Here is a 19,574-nt window from a genome sequence, read left to right as displayed (position 1 = left end):
ACCCATTTAAAGTATACAACTCTGTGGTTTTTAACATATTCACAGAGTTATACAACCTTCACCATAATCTAATTTTAAAATATTTTCATCACTCCATAAGGAAACCCCACTCTTCCCAACACCTACCCCTCCCAGCCCCTAGGCTAATCTACTTTATGTCTCCATAGATTTGCCTATTATGGATATTTCAGATAAATGGAATCATACAATACATCTTTGTATTGTGCGACGGGCTTCTTTCACTTAACATAGTGTTTGCAAGGTTCATCCATGTTGCAGGGTGTACCAGTACTTCACTCCTTTTTATTACTGAATTACATACTATTGCATAACTATACTACATCTATTTATCTATTCATCAGTTGATGGATATTTGGGTTGGTTTTTTTTTTTTGCTATTATGAATAAAGCCATGAACCTTTGTGTACAAGTGTTTTGTGTGGATGTATGTCACTTCCCTTGGGTATACGCATAGGAGTAGAATGGCTGCGTCATATGGTAACTCCAAGTTTAACATTTTGGGAAACTTTCGAACTGGTTTCCAGAGCAGCTGCCCCACCTACACTCCCACCAGCAGTGTCTGAGGGTCCCAGGCTCCTCAAGCAGCAGTGTCTGAGGGTCCCAGGCTCCTCAAGCAGCAGTGTCTGACACAGCCAATCACGCACAGGGGCCTGGACCAGAGAGAACATGAAATCAGCACTGCAGCTAAGATGAAAAAAAGCATGAGCTTTTAAAAAAAGCATTTACCTACATGCCTAGAGGCTGGAGGTTGAGGCTAGACTGACAGGTTGGAGCCTTGGGCAATTCTCTTTATCACTCCAATTCAAGAATTTTAAAGATTTACGGTAATACTAAGTTGAAAATGTCAGAAAAACATGTTTTCAAAGTCATTCACCATTTCTCAGCCAGACTTGTCAGCAGCAAATGTTATGTGTGTGTGTGTAAATGTGGGCTAATGTCTATAAATAGAAAACTTTCAGGATAAAAAAAAAATTTTACTTTGATTAAAAAACTAGATTCCTGGGGCTTCCCTGGTGGCGCAGGGGTTGAGAGTCTGCCTGCCGATGCAGGGGACACGGGTTTGTGCCCCGGTCCGGGAAGATTCCACATGCCGCGGAGCGGCTGGGCCCGTGGGCCATGGCCGCTGAGCCTGCGCGTCCGGAGTCTGTGCTCCGCAACGGGAGAGGCCCGTGTACCGCAAAAAAAAAAACCAAAAAACTCGATTCCTATGGATAATCATGGGTGCCCAAAATGAAATCTCTCCATACATCTCCAGAAACCATACAGATCAATAAGGAGAGCAATTAAACCACCCATAACACAACCTTAATGAAACTATAGATGGAATTTTTGATACATAAGAGGTGCTCAATGTTCGCTGAATTAATGAATAAATGGCAAAACAGCAGAGGAAATGAAGTGTGATTAACATGCTAGATCCACATTCTACTAATTCTGACACGCTGGCCTTATGAGCCAAAATCAATAGGAAAATGTAATTGGGATCCAGGTTAAGGCCTTAAATTTAGGTACCCTACCAACACCTGGCATGGTGCCTTGCACGCAGTAGGAGCTTCACATACATTTGCTGAATGAGTTGAAGTCATGATCCTTGCCACTGGAACTCACTATCTTGTGGAAGAGAGAGACCTTTAATTCCATAAATACCATCCCGTCTGAGAAGTACAGGGGTCTATATGGGTAGCAGTGGGTCCCAAAGGAGGGGCATGCCCTTGAGTGGGCACTTGGATAGCTTCATTCAGGATCAGGTTTCTCCAAACCTTCAGAATATCTCTATCTCTACCTCCTGTTAAGCAGCTGCTGTCAATACCATGGAGACACAGCATCTCTGAAGAGAATGAATCCCTTTCCATTGACATCTGGGGAGGCACCCGTTCCCTTTCAGCTTTGAGTAATGAATGCACAAGAGGAGCTTCATTAGAACTCTGAAACTGACTAGGGCTCATAACCTTGAGGTTGGCTGAGCCCAAGAGCCCCTGTGCCCCCTAATTTCAGCCACTGGCCCAAAGCAGGCCTCTCTAATCACCGGTCTCACCTACTCCTATTCCCAAACTGATGTGGGTTTTCCTGCCCCCACTGCTGACCTCCCTCTTGCCGCGTCCATGATGTTCTCTGACACCCTTGTACCTTGCAAATAAATTCCTCACTCTCCCAGCACCCCAGCCTGTTCCTGCCATATATATTTGCCCATGTTTCTCCTCCCATCTGGAATGCTCTACTTGACTCACTTATTCACCTGAAAAAACATTCTTTTCTCTATGAAGACTGAGCTTAAGCATTACTTCTCCTATGAAGGTGTCCTTTGCTTCCCCTAGCATCGTGTCTTCTAAGATTTTTTTCATGTTAACTGCCAAATGCAAACCAATGAGATGACACTGGTTCTTTAAAAAATGAATGCAATCTTAGGCCAAATTAACAAAGGCATGGTATCAAGAAGGGAGGTAAAAATCTACTTTGTATTCTGCTTTATTCAGTGTACATACAGAAACAGTGATTTTCAAGTATGGTCCATGGACTCCTGGGAATCCCCGAAATCCTTTCAGAGGATTCTCAAAGTCAAAACTACTTTCATAATAATATTAAGACTTTATTTGAGCATCAGTGATAAGAACACACACACACACACACACACACCAGTGCTTGGCCAAGAAATAATCACCACCTCCCAGCCTCCCCCATTATTAAAAAGCAATAAACACTCTAACAAAAGAGAGACATCAGGTTGCCTGGTATTATCATTCTCCCATTCAACAAATGCTTACAGCTCTCCACCTGGGCAGCAGACACACAGCTGGCCCAGAAGATTTTGCACTGACCAGCACATGGTCCCTGCCCTCCAGGGGTTCACTCTCAGGTGGGAGACAATTATATAAAGAGATGATTGTAGAACTGTCTCTTCCGTCCACAGGGTCTCAACCACACTGAACAGCGTGGGAGTTCCTGAGCAAGTCGTGCTATTCGGAGCCTTTGCTTAAACTGCCCCTCTGCCTGGCATGCCCCTCCACTCCCGCCCCACCCCCAAGTTAGCAACGGCTGCCCACCCGTGCCCCCTTCTCTGACAGCGTGTTTCCCACTGCCGCAGATCCCAACTGGAAGAGGGGAGATACCACCACCTTAATTCAAGTTCTGAAATTTTATTTTTACCTAGGATTGGACACTTCGATTAATGAATTAGGACTCTGAAGAATGATCCCTCCCAGGCGGCTTTCTGTTTGCCTATCTCTAATCCTCAACATCCAGTATGACAGCACACAGTAGGGAACAACATACACCAGAGCTTTCACAAACTGATGTATTTACTTCATTATCTGCTGACCAACTGAGTGCACTACCCCGACATTCCCTGCTGCTCTCCCTCCCTCCTCCCTCCCTCCCTCTCACTCTCCCTTCCCTCTTTCCCGGCTGCTCTCCTTTCCCTCCTAAATCTATAGTGTTTGGTACATTCACAGACCTGGCTTAGCAGTTTTGTGACCTTGAAAAGGGGCTCAGCCTCTCTGAGCTCCCTTCTCCCTGGCTCCCCAGGCCGGGTTCTGGGTGAAGCACTTGGTGTACATTACGGCTCATGACTCCTCACCGTGGCCCCGAGTGGTAGGTACGGTCATTACTCTGCTGGACAGACAGGGAAACAGGAGCTGAAGGAGAGGAGGTAAGTGACCCAAGAGTAACTTGTGTGGAGTTGGGATGTGACCCAGGTCTGCATTCTCCACCGATTTCAGGCTCACGATAACCTCATGACTGCTGGCTTGCTCCTCCCCGCTTTCCTGCTAAGATGGAGTAAAGTAGGCAAGGGCCGGTCAAAACAGATCACAGGTTCACACAGCCTGACGTGCCGCCATCTACTGCAGCTGCTCTGGCGTTCTTTGTTTCGCCACTCTGGGACACAATAAACCCCAAGGTGGCAAGGACCAGGGTTTCTGCCTCTCTGGGCTGGTGTCAGGAAGAGCAGCTGCTGGGCGGACCGCTGGGCACAGTGCAACTGCGGGGGCCTGGGGTGACAGGCAGGGATGGGACCAGCCCACAAGGAACTAAGACCTGATGTGGAGAGAGCTAGAGAGATGTGTGAGCACTGCGGGAGCAGCAGAGGACGGCTTCCTCAGAGGGATGTTTACTGGCCCCACCCCATACCGTGTCCTACGTCAGGCTCTTTGATTTCATCTTATCTAATCCTAATGAAGGAGGAAACTGGACTTGAAGCCAACACCCTTGAAAAGCCGCTGAGCTGAGATTCAAATCCAGATCTGTGTGGTTCTTAAACCTATGCCCTGCCCTCTGTACAGGCAGCTATATGAGGGCACACCAGCCCTGGGTCTCAAAGAATGATGCCCAGAGTAAATGAATCACTTTCAGTGCAAAGTGAGAAAACACATTCTCCCCAAATCTCACATCATAACCAGCTGGAAAAGCAAACATAAAGGAGACACTGGAGACACAAACATGGTAAGAAGATCCGTCTGAGCAAATATCAGCCTCTCCTACCCCTGATTTCCTGCTCCCAGCCAACGAGGCTAGTGGATATTCCAAAACTGCTGCCGCTGATTAGTGCCAGGCGAAGCGAGGGCTCTCAATATCAGTGTCTCCAAGGCAGCTGCACTCACTACGTCCTGGGGTCTCAGTTCTGTTTTTTATACTGTAAGACAGAGAGATCATTACGAGCGGGTGAGGGAAGCCAGCGGGGGGAAGGAGGACCCGGGAAGTCCTGAGAACCGTGGTCACTAGGCCTCAGCCGCCTCCTGCAAGGGCTTCTTAGAGGCAGTGGAACCCGGTCAGCAGGCATCAGACAGTCAAGTCTCTAGTTGGTTCCAGTAGAAAAGGAAGCTGATGGGGTTGGGGAGAGAGGATAAGAAAGACACTGGGAACATTGGAATTGAAAATTGTGGTGTGTCCAGTCTTCCCTTCAAGCTGAGTCTCGTTCAGAAGAAAAAAAAAATCTCCGGTTATAGAAGACAACATTCAGAAACCAACTAGTCCGATCACTGAGTTTAAAACACAAATCCTGGACCCCACCTCTGGAGATCTGATTCGGAAGGACAGAGGGGTGGGGTGTGCGCCAGCTCTCAAGGCTGTTCTAATACCAGTGTAAGGACCAGCAAGCCTGTCTGTATTCCTGACTGCCTTCCTGCTTCTACCAAAACAGACGCTCGAATGTTTCCTCCGCAACCCTGCCTCGCCCAGCTTTCCTCTCTGAGCCGTCACAAGGCTGCTGCCAGCTTTGACACTACTGCTACCAGCAGGACTGTTCTCTTCCTTCTTCCTGTGGCCCCATCTCAGCTTATTCAGCACTGAGGCAGAAGTTTGCCTTCAGGGATTAAGGATGCGCACCCCCTTGCATTAAACGCAACCAGAAGGGCCTCTGCCATCACCTTCGGGCTTCTGGAGGAGGGGAGCGGCTGGTGAGGGGAGGGGGGCCTCCACAGCGCTGATCGGTCTCAACTGTGGGGCACGGGCGACCCCTGGTGGTCACGGAGATTACAGCCCTCAACCCCAACTCGCAGGTGGAAGTCCAAGCCGAGCACTTACCTTGTTCAGGATCCAGTCAGCATCTTCAATGGCTCTTTTAATAATCTGCTGGATCCTCTCAGGGTTGTCTTCATCCGAATGAACTCGGAAACTCTGGAGGTTTAAGCATAGGGAAAGATGACTAGGCAAAAATCACAGGTCTGGCAGCTTCAGAGCAGCAGCTGTGGGCCAGGCACGCTGTGGGCACCGTACACTCAGCATCACTCTTACCCTCCACAGACAGTTATGATGATCCCACCCTGAGAGGAGGAAACAGGCTCAGAAACTCTAACTTGCCGTTAAGCAATGGCACCAGCATTTGAATCCTGGACTATCTGCCTACACAGCCTGTACTCCGAACAGCAGGGCAGCCGTGAAAAGGAAGACTGGCCCCAAGTTACCCCCAAATCAAGCTGGGCCCAAAGGTTATCGGGTAGCAGAGGCCTAAGGGAAACTTCCATCTCTCTGCTTCGTTTGCTCTTCCCAGGAAGCTGCTTTCACCAGGCTGAGCTCTCTGCATGGCTTCACCACAGAGAAGAGCAGAGTTTCTCCAGACCCATCTTGGAAAGCCATGCAGGGAAGGGAGGGGCAGTGGAGAGCGTGGCTTTGGAAAATCCAGCCAGGCCCAAAGCAGAGCAATGCAGGGCTGCTGTTTGCTTTGACCAGATGTTCGCCTTTGAAAAGCAACATGAGGGCCTCCCTGGTGGCGCAGTGGTTGAGAGTCCGCCTGCCGATGCAGGGGATACGGGTTCGTGCCCCGGTCTGGGAGGATCCCATATGCCGCGGAGCGGCTGGGCCCGTGAGCCATGGCCGCTGGGCCTGCGCGTCCGGAGCCTGTGCTCCGCAACGGGAGAGGCCACAACAGTGAGAGGCCCGCATACCGCAAAAAAAAAAAAAAAAAAAAAAAAAGCAACATGAGATTCAGGTTCACTGGTGTGGCTCTCATGGCCCTTCAAAAGAACTGGTTACTTCCTCTGATATGTCACTCTCAACCCCACACGTCCTCCTACTTATCTTTAGGAGCACCTCAAATGCTCACCTCCAGGAAGTCCTCCCAGACTCCCTCAGACAGCTAACTACTCCTTCTCCATGTTTCCACAATCCTCTGTTGCTACCTCTATTTTTTTTACTTTCCATACTATATTTATATAAATTTTAGCCTTTAACTTTCTATTTGGAAATAATTTTTAATCTACAGAAAAGCTGCAAGAATATTACGAAAGCATTCCCTACCAGAATCACCAACTGTTACTATTTTGCCACATTTGCTTTATCATTCTCTATATGGGTTTGTATAAAAATTTTTGGAAGCATTTAAAGTTTCAGGTGTCATGCCCTTAACCCCTGAATACTTTGGGTGTGTAAGCAAGGGCATTCTCTTACATAACCACAGTAATCAAATTCAGAAAATTAAACACTGATATAATACTGTTATCTAATCTACAGTCCATATTCCAGCTTCATGAATTTCCCCAATAATGTCCTTTACAATCATTGCTTTCTGGTCCAGGATCCAATCTGGGATCACTCCTTACACTTAGTTGTCACGTCTCTTTAGTCCCCTTTAAACCAGAACAGTCGTCTGCCTTTGCGTTTCAGCACGTTGACACATTTGATGAGCACAGGTTGGTTATGTGGTAGACGGCTGCTCAGTTTGGGTTTACCTGATGTTTTCTCATGATTAAATTCAGGTTGTGCATTACTGGCAGGTATGCCTGTCAAAATGATGTTATGTCTCACACTCTATTTTAATTATCTGTTTAGCTGCCTTATTCAAGCCCTGGCACAGAGCTGCTGTGCTGGGTGCATCCTGTTTCCGGAACAGAAAGCAGAGAGAGGAGCTGAGCTGGCCAGCACTGCTTTCCGGTGGCTCTTACAGAACTGCCACCCCCAACCCCACCACCGGAAAAACCATCCCTGCCCACTGCCCCTGGCCCCCAACCCTGTGATAGGCCCCCTATTACAGGAAGCCCCCCACCCCAAGCCCAGTGGACCCTACTCCCACCTGCCTGACAGCATGCTTATAATGCTCCTGGATGCCCTTGGTTGGCAGCTGCCGGCAACAGCGCAGCAGGTATCGGTAGAGCTGCAGCGGCCTCTGGACCAGCTCTGCCCCCGGCAGCGGGGCCATCTGCAAGACCTCGGTCCCTGGAAAACACAGAGCATCACTTCTAGGTATCAAGCCAATACTCAGCCCTGGCCCCCAGCTTCCAGCGCTCTGCGAAGCAGGCGTATTTGATACAGTGCGGAGCCAGGTCCCCAGGGAACCCAGACCCCCAGCTCAGGCTGGGCATTCGGTCCTGCAGAAGTCTCAGCTCAGAGCAGGCCTGCAAGAACCAAAGGTGAGAGGCACAGCCTCATCCTGTCGTCTTCCTTCTGGAGACCAGCTTCAGGTGGTGGATGAGGAGGTGTCATGCCAGGAGGAATAAGGGAGATGAGCAGGAAGATCCTGCGTCACAGTCACTGAGAAACCAGCTGACTTCAGGCAACAGAGGGAAGAATGCCCAGAGGTCTGAGCCTCGCTACTCAAAGCGTGGTCCTGGACCAGTAGCACTGACATCACCCATGAGCTAATTAGAAATGCAATGTCACCCCAGACCTACTGGACAGAACCTGCAATTTAACAAGATGCTCCAGAGGATCCTGCCTGGACCTCTACTACAGCATCTTGCCTGGTGCCCCTGCCTGAAGCCTGTCACTCCCCAGATGCCTCCACAGTGACACAAGAATGAGTTCTGGAACCAGTTTCTCAGCTCACCCCAGAGTCAGACACAAGGAACTTCTCCCAGACCCTTTCAGCCGGCAAGTAGGTTACCTCTTGTGCCTTTGCACACACAGCCCCCTCAGCATGGAGCTCCCTTCCCCGTCTCCTCCATGTGAGGAACTTGTGTTCATCCTTCCAGGGCCAGGTCAGTGTCACTTCCTCTGGGAAGCCCTTAGTGACTGTCCCTCCCTGGGGGGGTGCAGTGCCACGTTCCTGGAGCTGTAACAGCGCTTCCCACACTGCTGGGGATTCATCGGCTGCCAGACCTACTGAGCCTGGCCCGGGCCCCAATGCTTCGTGCCCTGTTTGTTGAACTGGACTGAATGGAATCTGTTATCTCCTCTGCACAGATTTCCCCTCTCTAAGAGAGAAGCTCACTGTGTTCCAAATGGAGAAGCTAACAGACCAAGATTAAGTGAGGGGCCTTAGTTTTAAAGTAACATAAAAAGAAGACAATCCCCACCCACTCAAAAAAAGAGAGAACCAGAATACTAAATCTAAATACTAATCTATCTCAAACTAGGAAAGGACACTTACTAAGGAGCTAGTTTCAGAGGCTCCTTCATTCCATTTCCAGCATATGATCTTCCTGGCAACAATAAATGTCTGTCTCCACAGTTTAAATTTGCCCATTGCTCCTGGTACTATGGCCTTTCACTCTGACACTGGGGTGGGCAGGTGGCCGCCTGCCCCCCACCCCAATCCTCCCACCTGGTAACATCCTGGGATGAGCCACTGGGAATCCACCCTTCCAGGTCTCAGCCCACAAGGTCTGGGTGGGGCTCCACTCCAGGCCTGACCAATCAGAGCCCTTTATCCACATGGTCACGAGGACTGGTTCACAGATGGGCACGTGACAAACTGGTCCAATCAGAGCAAACCTCAACACCTCTGCAGGAGTGAGTGGAAAGGCTTCATTCTTTCCCTCTAGACTTGCTGAGAGGACTTCACCCTTAGGAAAGCCATCTTGCCTCCTCCTGAAGCCTGAGATTGAAGCTACACAGCAGACGGCAGAGCTGAGACCCTGATTGAAACCAAGTCTAAAGAAGTCGCCTGAGTCCCAAAACCATGCACCTGAAGGCAGTCCCAGATTTGCCTAGGGTCCCAACAAACCGCAGGTTTGGGTTTGTTGTTTTGTCACTTGCAACCAAGAGTCCTAACTGATGGACAGATCTAGCCCTCCGAAATTCTGCTTCACCAATGAGCTCTGATGGTTCCAGCTCTAAGGAAGAGTGCAAACAGGGCAGGGCTCTTCAAGGTTCTCTTGCCACATATATCAACCTTCCAGTCCGACTAGTCACACTTCAGCACAACAAACAGAGGGGAGCCACATATCATGGGGACAGAGACCTTCAAGGGCTACCACAGAGGACATACCACTGAAGACTAATGGGCAGACTCCACTGGCAGGCTTTCCCAAACTATATAAAGTGCTAATCAAATATTGTAAAATGCTAGTCGTGTAACAGATGGTTACCATCTGCAGTCTTTAAAATTAACACTTGGAAAGAACACAACTTTGTTACATTACTTAAAAACCCAAGCAATACTTAGAAACCAACCCAGCAAGTATGGGCGGGAGATTATTTTCAGCTCAATTATAATACTTAGTCATTCTCAGTAATAACTAGAAGAGAATGCCTGTGTGGGTCCACTCAGACGAGTTAAACTAAAAATGCTTTAATTTAATTTGAAGCATGGGTTTGCTATTAAGGCACAATGAACCTCACAGCATCATTGCTAAATCTGTAGTCAAACCCTGTAGCCCTGGGAACCCTTGCTTCGCATATCCTGCTCTTTGGATTTGACCTTAGCCTCCCCACCTGAGCTCCCTGCCTCTGTAAAGACCCCTCTGTCTTCCCAGGCAACCAAACCAAAGCCATCACAGAGACAACCTGCTTTCTCCTCAGTCCGCATGCCACTGGTCTCTAAGTCCTACCAAATTCTACCTCTGGACGCCCCTCAAATCTGCCCCCTCCTCTCTATTTCCACTGCACATCCTCGGTTCAGACTCTTATCACAACTCAGGCAGACACCTGCAAGAGTTCCCAGCAATCTATTGTTCGACAATCTATTCTCCACTCAACAGCCAGAGTGAATCTTGCCAAAACATAAATCTCAGCATGTCACGTTCCTGCCTAAAACCCCTGATGTCCATCCCATCCCTACCACTCATGACAACTTTTCCCAAAATGTGGGACAAAGATGAAAATATTTTAAGCAGTATATGGAACGACATCTTTTTATTGTCATGCTTTTACGTTTATTTTCATGTGTAATGAGAAAAAAAAATCCATAATCTTATAGGTATTATGGCTTACAACAGTTTAAAAACTGAACGGGCAGAAAAGTGATTTTTAAAAATGTATCAAGCAAGTAAGAATGTAATTGAAATCTGGATATGCCAGGAATCATGAAAGTGGTACTGAACTTTGGAAAAGCACTGGTCTATGGTATCAAATCCATACTGCTTTCTATGGCCTCCAAGACCCCCTCTTGCTCTGGCCCCTGCCCACCACCCCACATCACATCACCCAACACTGGCTACTGAGTCCAGGCAAACTGAACTCTGATGGCACACGACAGCCTGTGTCACGTTTGCCTGCTATAGTCTCAGCACCGTGACAGAATGCTTGGCATATAACAGATGTATTAAGGTTCTCCAGAGAGGTAGAACCAATCAGATACATATACAGAGACAGAGAGAAAGAAAGAGATTATAAGAGATTGGCTCACATGACTATTGAGGCTGGAAAGTTCAAAGTCCACAGAGCTGATATCCCAGTTTGAGTCAGAAGGCCAGAAGCTGCTGCAGAAGCAGGAAGAGCCAGTGTCCCAGCACGAAGCCTGCATCAGGCAGGAGAATTCTCTCTCAGTAGGGAAAGGTCTATTCAGGCTTTCCCGTGCTTGGATGAGGTCCACGCACGTGAGGGTGGGCAATTTACTTTATTCAGTCCCCTGATTTAAATGTTAATCTTATCCAAAAGCACCGTCACAGACACACCCAGAATAATGTTGGGCCAAATATCTGGGCGCCCCATGACCCAGTCAAGTTGACCCACAAACTTAACCATCACACATGGCTTTCCATCACCTAGTGAATAAAGTCTTAAGCTCTTTAGGCTGATGCCAATTCCGAAAGCATCCTTATCTGCCCAGATTCATCCCTCCTCACTCTTCTACCTGCCAGGCACATTGACAAAAACCACCTATAGTTCCTTGAATGATAATAACAATCATCATCATCATCGTCATCTTTTACAGTTATTATTACAACTGCCTTGCTGAATACTTATCATGCGATAGGCACTATTCTAAAAATGCACAAGAATTAACTGATTTTAACCTTCTCAGTAACTCTACAGGAGGTACCATTATCCTCTCCTTTTACATATAAAGAAATGGAGGCAAAAAGAAGGGAGGAAATTTGTCCAAGGTCACACAGCTGTGAGAGCAGAAGCCAGGCCCTCCATATGGGAAGTCTGGCTCCAGAGCCCGCGGTGAGTGCTGCCTGGAACACTAGCCCCTGCCCCAAAAGGACTTGTATTCATCCTGTAATACATTTCTGTGGTTCTTCCTAACAGCTTCTTTCACCCCCAATTTTCTTTTTAAGGGATGACTCCTTCCCATTGAGTGTGGCCTGCTGAGACTGCCGCCAGTGGCTGCATCTCTCCCGACCACAAGGAGAGCATCAGACCCAAACTAGGCCACTTGAGTATATGCCACCTCTGGAAATAGGTTCCTGAACATGGTTACAAAGAGCCGGCAAATGAGTTTATGCACCCCTGAGAAGTGTGTCCTGATCAGCTTCTTCCTGCTCTGAACTGTCCTTGAAGGTCCTGCTGCCTGGCCTTCCAGAAATGTCTAGGTTCCTGAACAGTTCTCTAGGCTTCTCCCTTGATTCTGTGAGCTCCTAACACTCTTCCAGTGATTTCTTTTCGGTTAATTCCTCCTATCCCTCTTACCCCCACACAGAACTAGACTCTCTTCTTTAGTTGTGTGTCCACAGGCTGTTGTATGTGCAGGAATCACCCTGTGTTTGCCTGTCCATCTCTCCCACCAGCCCACGAGGGCAAGGACTGTGTCAGATCCTCCACCTCAATGCCTCAGTGCCTAGCACAGTCCTGAGCACACAGTGGGCTCCTCCATCAATGCTTGCTGACTGAATAACCTCAAAATCCAACCAATCCCCAAGCTTGAGGAAACAACAGCTCAGCCTTCTCCCTGCCTTCAGGCCCTGGAGGTCCAAATGTGGCCGAGACAGCCTGTGCTCCTGCCCATTATAAAGTGAGGACCGCTGCCCTCTGCAGGGTCCTCCATGCCTTGGTACTCCTGGCCATCACCTCTGGCAGAAACACCCTCCCTTTCCCACCCAAATACTCCAGGCCTCTTCCAGTCTCCTCAGCCTCCCTCCAGCTCACCAGCAGGAACTCCCGCAGGCCACTGACGCCTCCTACCTCACTCAGTCTGGAGAGGCCATCAGACAAGAATATCCTTGGCTCCCCACCACCATGAAATTCAGCCTCGCCTGAGAGCCGACTGATGCGTTAGGCATGGTGCAGTTTTACAACTACCCTCTGACAAAAAGCATTATAATCCCCACTTTGCAGATGTGGAAACTGAGGCTGAAAAGTGGGCTGACATGCCCTCGGATACACAACCAGGGAGTGGTGGAGCTGGGATGTGGGCTCCGGCTCCAGCTCCAGTGCTCTAACCTCCCTGAGTTCTTGAAGGAAAGGGGGCCCCTCCTTTTCCAAGGACCCATTAGGCTCTCAGAGACTCTCTCCAGGATTAATCCAACACCCTTCTGAAACGTCGACTCTTCAATCCCTCCCTATGCTCAGCCAGAATGAGCCTCTAAAAACAAAAATCTCATCTGTGAGCCCCTTGCTTGATATCCTTTAATGGCACCCACAGAACAAACTCTAGGGTCATTAGTATGTATGCATGGTGATGGAGGGGTGGGGTGTTGAAGACTTTCCCCAATCAACCACCAACTTCTATCCCATCTGTAACCAAATCCCCACGCACTCTACGTTCTTCCCGGCTCAGTCTCCTCTGTCACTTTGTCACTCCCACAGTGCCTGGCACACAGTGGCCACTAAACAGAGGGGTGTCAGACTGAATCCTCCCTCTCCCCAACAACTTTCAGGCCACTTTTCTGTCCCTGAGTACTGACTGAGTGGAAGAGTGAAGCATGTGGGCCCCAAACCATGGCAAGGCTGATGTGAGGATTAAATAAGAGACATAGATGCCTGGTTCATGGCAGCAGCTCACTGAATATGAGGTTCCTCTCCCAGGCCCTTCTCTGCCCCTGGAAGAGCAGCAAAAGGCAAAACAATACGTTATGATGCCCTTTTAATGCTTCTACCCAAAATAGGAATGGCCTGCTAAAGAAAGCCTCTGGTGCAGACTGAGGTCAGAAGAGGTTTGTGCATTTCATTGATTCAGTTAGCTCTCTATACATCAGAGAGAAAAAGAAATACATATTTTTTTTTACTTTTAAATCAAACTACAGATCACGTGAAACTTTTTTAGCTTTTTCCCAAATCAGAACTGAGTTCTGGTTACTCATCCTGCAGCCACCAAAGTAGCAGGCTCTCAGGAAAAGGTGTTACCTTGAATGAATAGAAACAGGACAAAGTAGGCCACCTTTCAAAAGCAGGATGCCAAAGAGCTGAAAGTGACCTTCTCCCACTTGGTGTCAAAGAATCTCTTCTCATGGCAGGGAGTCACCCACCTTTTCTCCCTCAAGGCAGGGCGCTGAAAGTCCTTTCGCTTCTGAGCTAAGATCTGCCCTGTAAAATTCTACTCACTGTTCTGAGCTCTGCCCTTTGGGGCTAAAGTCTCCCTAACCTACCACCAAGTCCAGTCTGTCATTATTCAAAGTCAATCATCCCAGCCCCCCAGTCATATCTTTTCCGAGATAAGCATCCTGAAGGTACCGTAACCCCCAATGCTTCTCCTTCTCACCGCCCTCCTCTTTCTGGACACACACGCATCCCTTCATTATCCATCTCACTCTTCAACATATTGTCCAGAGGGAAAAACCATGGTTTGCTTGTGTTCTGACCGGCTCCGTGGGCACTGGCGCTCACATGGCAATGCCACCTCCTTTACTTGGGAATCCAAGGAATGCAGCCCAGACTGCATTCTCTGCTCTGGCCCTCACATGGCCCTGGCATTCCCCTCAAAGGAACCATTTTTCCACGAACTATTCCTAAGTCTGTTTCCCCATCTTGTATTTTATTAGTTCCGTCCAGAGTCACAATCTGCCACAATCTCTGGGATACCTGATCTTGTCTGTTATCCAACTCAATTCAGCACAACAAAAGCACAGAAACAATCACATACGAGGTAAAAAGGGGGTACAAAGAGAGAGAGTAAGCCCAGCAAGCTGTGTCAGTCACCCATGCAAGGCCATTCTGAGCATCTATCCCATGTGTGACTCTGGACTCAGCCCTAGGACCACAGAGATGAACGGCCTGACGTGTTACATGGCTCTCCTACCCCTGGCCTCTGCAGAGCTGATGGCATGTCTTACTACCTACCATTCAGGGAGTGATTAGCATATGTCAGGAAGGTGTTGACAGCTTTACATGTGTTATCTCAAGTATCCTCACAACAATCTTATGGAGTAGGTATCATTAGCCCCATTTTACAGATGAGGAAACTGAAACTCTTGAGAGGTTAAGTTACTTGCCAGAGGCCACACAGCTAGTACATGGTCAGGTAAGGAATCAAACCTAGGCCTATTTTATTCCAAAGCCCCTGCCCTTACCCGCTTCTAACACTACCTATGTCTATATCTGAGCCATTCGCAAATGCTGCCCAGATCAGGGCTAAGGACCCCACTGAGAACTCTCCCCAGGGCTCCTTCAGGACCAGGTCCAAGCATTCATGAAAGCACCTGACTATACTCTATCCAGTTCTTGGTTTTCAACCTTCTCCATAAACCCTTGTTCCATGCTTTTCAGAAACCCAAGGACCTCATCTATGGCTTCCCCCTGCATACAGATGAAAAAACAAGTCCCAAGACTAATGTCAATTACACAAAGAAAAGGGGCAACTAGAGAAATACTAAAAACAAAAAAAGCTTTTAGGAAACCCAAGGAGAATGTGACAGAATAAAGGAAAAGAGTGAAAATAAAGTCACAAAGGGAATTTCCTGGGAGCCAAATGGTATCACCATTACAGATGCTGAGAAACAGGCCTTCGGCCCCATTTAATCCCACTGTCTTTCCCTAACCTGTGCCCTGACATAGGGCACATAAAAATAAATGGGGAAAAAAAAGTCATACATTAAAAAAGAAAGAAAAGAATGGAACTACAGAAAATAACCAGAAATTATGCCTCACTGAGCACTGATAAAGCTAAATTAAACCTGCACAGGACACTGTTTAAATATGCAATTATTCTTCTGGATGGGTAGAGTCGCAGTATAGGAACAGAATGGTTCTGCTCCCCCCAACTCCGGGGCTCCAGCTTGAACGCATGTTCTCCTAAGCTAGAAACGGGGAACAATCCTCGCTCCTCCAGTCTCTCTCCCACATGGTCAAGGCTCTCAAGATCCAGCCCCATGGACACTATCTCGGTTCCCAGCTTTATAACAATGCCTCCTTATCGGCCTCTCTCCTTCCAGTCCAGCCCTCACAGTGCCACCCAAGGACACTTCCTAAAAAACACACCCTTCTCCAAAACCTCTGTGGAATGTTCTTTATCCAAGGCCCTCTGAAGTCTGGTTCCCACTTCTCTCATTAAATTCACCTTCTCTGGTCTTCAGCTTCCTCCTCTGTAAACTGGACAACAGAATATGTACCTCATGGGGGGTTTGCAAAGATCACTCAAGCTAACATCAGTACACTGCCTAGCCCAGGGGCTGGCACGTGTTCAGTGCTTGGACGTCTTACCCTTTCCTACTCTACCTGACTACCTGTGTTCCTTGCTGTTTGTCAGCTTCTGGAGGACAGAGACTATATTAGTCACCCCTCCACAGTCAACAGTGCCTGGGACATAACAGAAGCTCAATAAATGTGTGCTGATGGATTCCCACTTACCAAAGAGGAACTAAAGCCAGGAAGAAGGGGACTGTCCTGAAGTCACAAAGCCAGCAGGTGGCAGAGGCAGGTCTCAAACTCAGATCCTTTGGCTCTGAATCCTCAGCTCTTTCTACCACACCTGCTGTCTCAAAGGATCCTGAACATCACATTTGTCAGCCCAAACCACCCTGGGCCTTTACAGTTTGAAGTGAGCCTAGTGAGCTATTCCAGCCAAAGCAAACCAGAAACATCATCCAAAAGCAAACATGCTGGTTCCAGAGCAGAGCAACCAGCAACCTCAACTGAATCTGGTGATATGAGACTGCTTTGTGCCAATGGACTTGCCCACACAGGCCACAACACACGCTACTCGAGGGCCAAAGACAGGAACTGACGTATTGTACAGCTACCAGGTGTCAGATACTGGGCTGGGTACTTCAAAGGGCCTACTTAAGCTCCAATCCTGTTACTCCCACTTTACAGAGGAAGAAGGCTGAGGCTCAAGGTCACACAGAAGAACCAGCTAAGAGCCACAGCTGGGCTTCTCCCTTCCTAACTCAAGCTCTTTCTACACACACCCAGGGCCTGTCTCCAAGGACCTTTGAGCTGAAAGCGCCTGGTTTACCCTTTTCCTCTCGTGCTTCTCCTCCCTCCCTCCGGCCTCCTTGCTTGTCCTCACAAACCCAACCACTCTTCCAGGCACCCACGTGGCTCACACGCCCATGTATCCAAGTCTCATTTAAGAAACCTTCTCTGGGGCTTCCCTGGTGGCGCAGTGGTTCAGAGTCCGCCTGCCGATGCAGCGGACACGGGTTCGTGCCCCGATCTGGGAGGATCCCACATGCCGCGGAGCGGCTGGGCCCGTGAGCCATGGCCGCTGAGCCTGCGCGTCCGGAGCCTGTGCTCCGCAACGGGAGAGGCCACAACAGTGAGAGGCACGCGTACCGCAAAAAAAAGAAAAAAAAAAGAGACCTTCTCTGACCACACTATAGTCCCTTCTTTTCTTCACAGCATTTCTTTTTTCTTCAAGGCATTTTTCACCACGATATATATTTACTTATTTGTTTGTATTCATTCCCTCACTGCAACGTAAGCTCCACGAGAGCAGGAAGTTTATTTTGTTCATGGCTGTATCCCTAGTACAGTACAGAGTCTGACACACAGAAGGCACGTGTGTGCTGAAATAGTCATTGGGCACCAAAAAGGTGCTAGCTGCTGGAGTTACGGAAACAATCAAGGCAACCCCTGACGCCACAGAACTTACACAGTAACAGAGGATAATAAAAACCAAGTATTCAATTATACCTAAATACTACAAAGTGGAATTCAGGTCCCTGAGAGACTGGCTCATGGGGTCCCTCACCCAGTCAAGGGTCAGAGAGGGTTTCTTGAGAAAGGAACATTAAATCTGAGGTCTGAAGGACGAGTAAGGTGTGGCTGGGTGGACGTGGACGTGGACGCAGAGAGCGCAGTCTGCGTCCTGCGACTAAACTAAAAGACACTGAATTGCGCACTTGAAGTCGGTGAACTGTATGCTGTGTAAAAACAAACAAAAGGAAAGATTAGTCCTAAGGGCTCAGGGGTTTAGGCCACGGAGTGACTTGATCAGTTAGGCAGAAGCGTAAATCAAAAGGTGAAGGTGACTCGAGGTAAGCGCGCTCACGGGGTGCTGCGGGCACTCGGCCCGTGCAAGGGCCACGACTGCTTTTGAAAATGGGCAAACTGAGGCCGACGGCGGAGACGTGTGCCCGTCAGGAACATTCCACCGGCGGGTCCGGCGCCCGCAGACCCCTGGGCTCCCCGTGGCGCCCCCAACCCCCCGGCGTGCTGGGCCTCCTCCGCCCGAGCCGCCCCCCGCGAGGCCTGAGGCACGTCCAGGAGCCGCGCTCCGGGGCACACGGCTCTCCGGAGGCAAGAGGGTCGGGGAAGGAAAGGCAGCGGCACTGAGTCTTCCACAAGCCGCGCCAGGCCTAAGACGCCCGAGACCTCACATCTCCAGCCACTCCCCGCCACCACGGGTGGCTCAGGCCCCAGTCCACCCACCCGCGCTCCCGCCCTCCGCCGGAGCCTAGCGGCTCACCAGCCTCCACAGGAAAACGTCAGCTTCGGACGCGGCGGACGCAGCGACCACCAGTGCGCTTGCGCCCCCGGATCGCCGAAGCACCGCCCCTGCAGGGCGACTTGAGCCGAGCGCCCTCTATCGGCCGCGTGCGGGACTTGGGGTCTGTGAATGAGGAAACCCTACTGGGTGCCCTTTCCCTGATCTGAGTACACCCGGTTGAAAAAGAAAGCTGTCCCACTCACAACCTTCTTTACCTTAAACTCCCACTCTTCCTTTTGGCTTTTGCTACCTCGGATATAAGCCTTGAAGACAGGCTCTCCCCATTTTCCTGAGTATGGTTTGCTGCTAAAATTTGAGGGGTGTTCAAGATCTGTGAAAAGGCTTGCAGAAGGACTTTTCCTAAACCACTCTTGTTGATGACGGGAATTATATTTGGATGGGAATCTGCGTTTTGAGTCATTTCATCAAATTACAGTCCCATAACACCTGTCAAAAGAATAAATATGAGAGTAATAGGCATGCTTCCTTTCAGACCCATCTATAATTATAATTGAGGAAAAGAATACAGAATTTAAACTCACAGCGACTGCCAGTATCATTCTTTGAAAATGAAATAATGTTGTTTTATTAAATAGGCTCTCCCCGCTTTCTAATGTTTAGAGCTAAAGTGCTTCTCTGAATTGATTTAAATACAAGTTTTATATCCTGAAAGAGATAAAGATGAGTCTTTATCTTAAGACAAACCCCCTGTTCAACGATGCTACTGATCTTCTCTCAGCTGATGCCTGAAAGGGAGTTAGGTTGTTAGTGGATAATATTGCTTCTGTTCACGTCTCTCTTCTCTAGGGCTTTTTAAAACTATTTGTAATGAAAAGGCCGATTTCCTTACACAGACAGACTCCATGTGTAGCTGATTTAACAAGGTAACTTTTTATTTTTCCTTTTTTTTGTTTTCCTTTTTCTTTCTTCTTCTTCTTCTTTTTTTTTTTTTAAGGAAAACACTGCTCCCTGGTGGCACCTGGGGATCTCTTTTCCTCCTTTAAGGTAAGAAAAGCAGGAGATATTTCCTAACAGAAGTGTTTTTTAAAGTTTTTCTCTTTTTTTCCTAACCTCCTTTAGAGTCTCCTTCCCCACTTCCTCCCTTCCTTCCTTCCTTCCTTCCCTCCCTCCTTCCTTCCTTTCTTTTCTTTCC

The 19,574-nt window shown here is 48.7% G+C and overlaps 1 protein-coding gene across 2 annotated transcripts; it reads right to left on the bottom strand.

The window, feature by feature from the left end:
* Nucleotides 1-3,423: 3,423 nt before the first annotated feature.
* Nucleotides 3,424-18,446, bottom strand: LYRM9 (LYR motif containing 9). Of its 2 annotated transcripts, XR_014291961.1 has the most exons (5): nt 18,401-18,446; nt 7,523-7,665; nt 5,539-5,631; nt 4,498-4,648; nt 3,424-3,653 (listed from the first exon to the last, which is right to left on the bottom strand). XR_014291961.1 is itself a non-coding variant. In XM_082604860.1 (4 exons), the coding sequence occupies exons 2-4, from the start codon at nt 7,646-7,648 to the stop codon at nt 4,631-4,633; spliced, it is 237 nt and encodes a 78-aa protein (XP_082460986.1). In that variant the 5' UTR covers nt 7,649-7,665; nt 18,401-18,446; the 3' UTR covers nt 3,424-4,630. The 2 variants fall into 2 exon arrangements, 1 of the variants encoding a protein (XP_082460986.1); XM_082604860.1 differs by having other exon boundaries at nt 3,424-4,648.
* Nucleotides 18,447-19,574: the final 1,128 nt, after the last annotated feature.

The sequence above is a fragment of the Mesoplodon mirus genome (genome assembly GCF_964341445.2).
Source record: "Mesoplodon mirus genome assembly, chromosome: 18".
Lineage (NCBI taxonomy): Eukaryota > Metazoa > Chordata > Mammalia > Artiodactyla > Ziphiidae > Mesoplodon > Mesoplodon mirus.
Note: the sequence above shows the minus strand (reverse complement) of the source record. Positions and strands in the feature narration are given on the sequence as shown.

What these genes read in the sequence shown, in the direction of transcription:
- LYRM9 (XM_082604860.1), bottom strand. Translation starts at nt 7,648, where the DNA reads ATGGCCCCGCTGCCGGGGGCAGAGCTGGTCCAGAGGCCGCTGCAGCTC. An exon ending in ATAAGCATGCTGTCAGGCAG is followed by an intron (nt 5,632 to 7,522) that starts GTGGGAGTAGGG and finishes TTAAACCTCCAG; the next exon opens with AGTTTCCGAGTTCATTCGGA.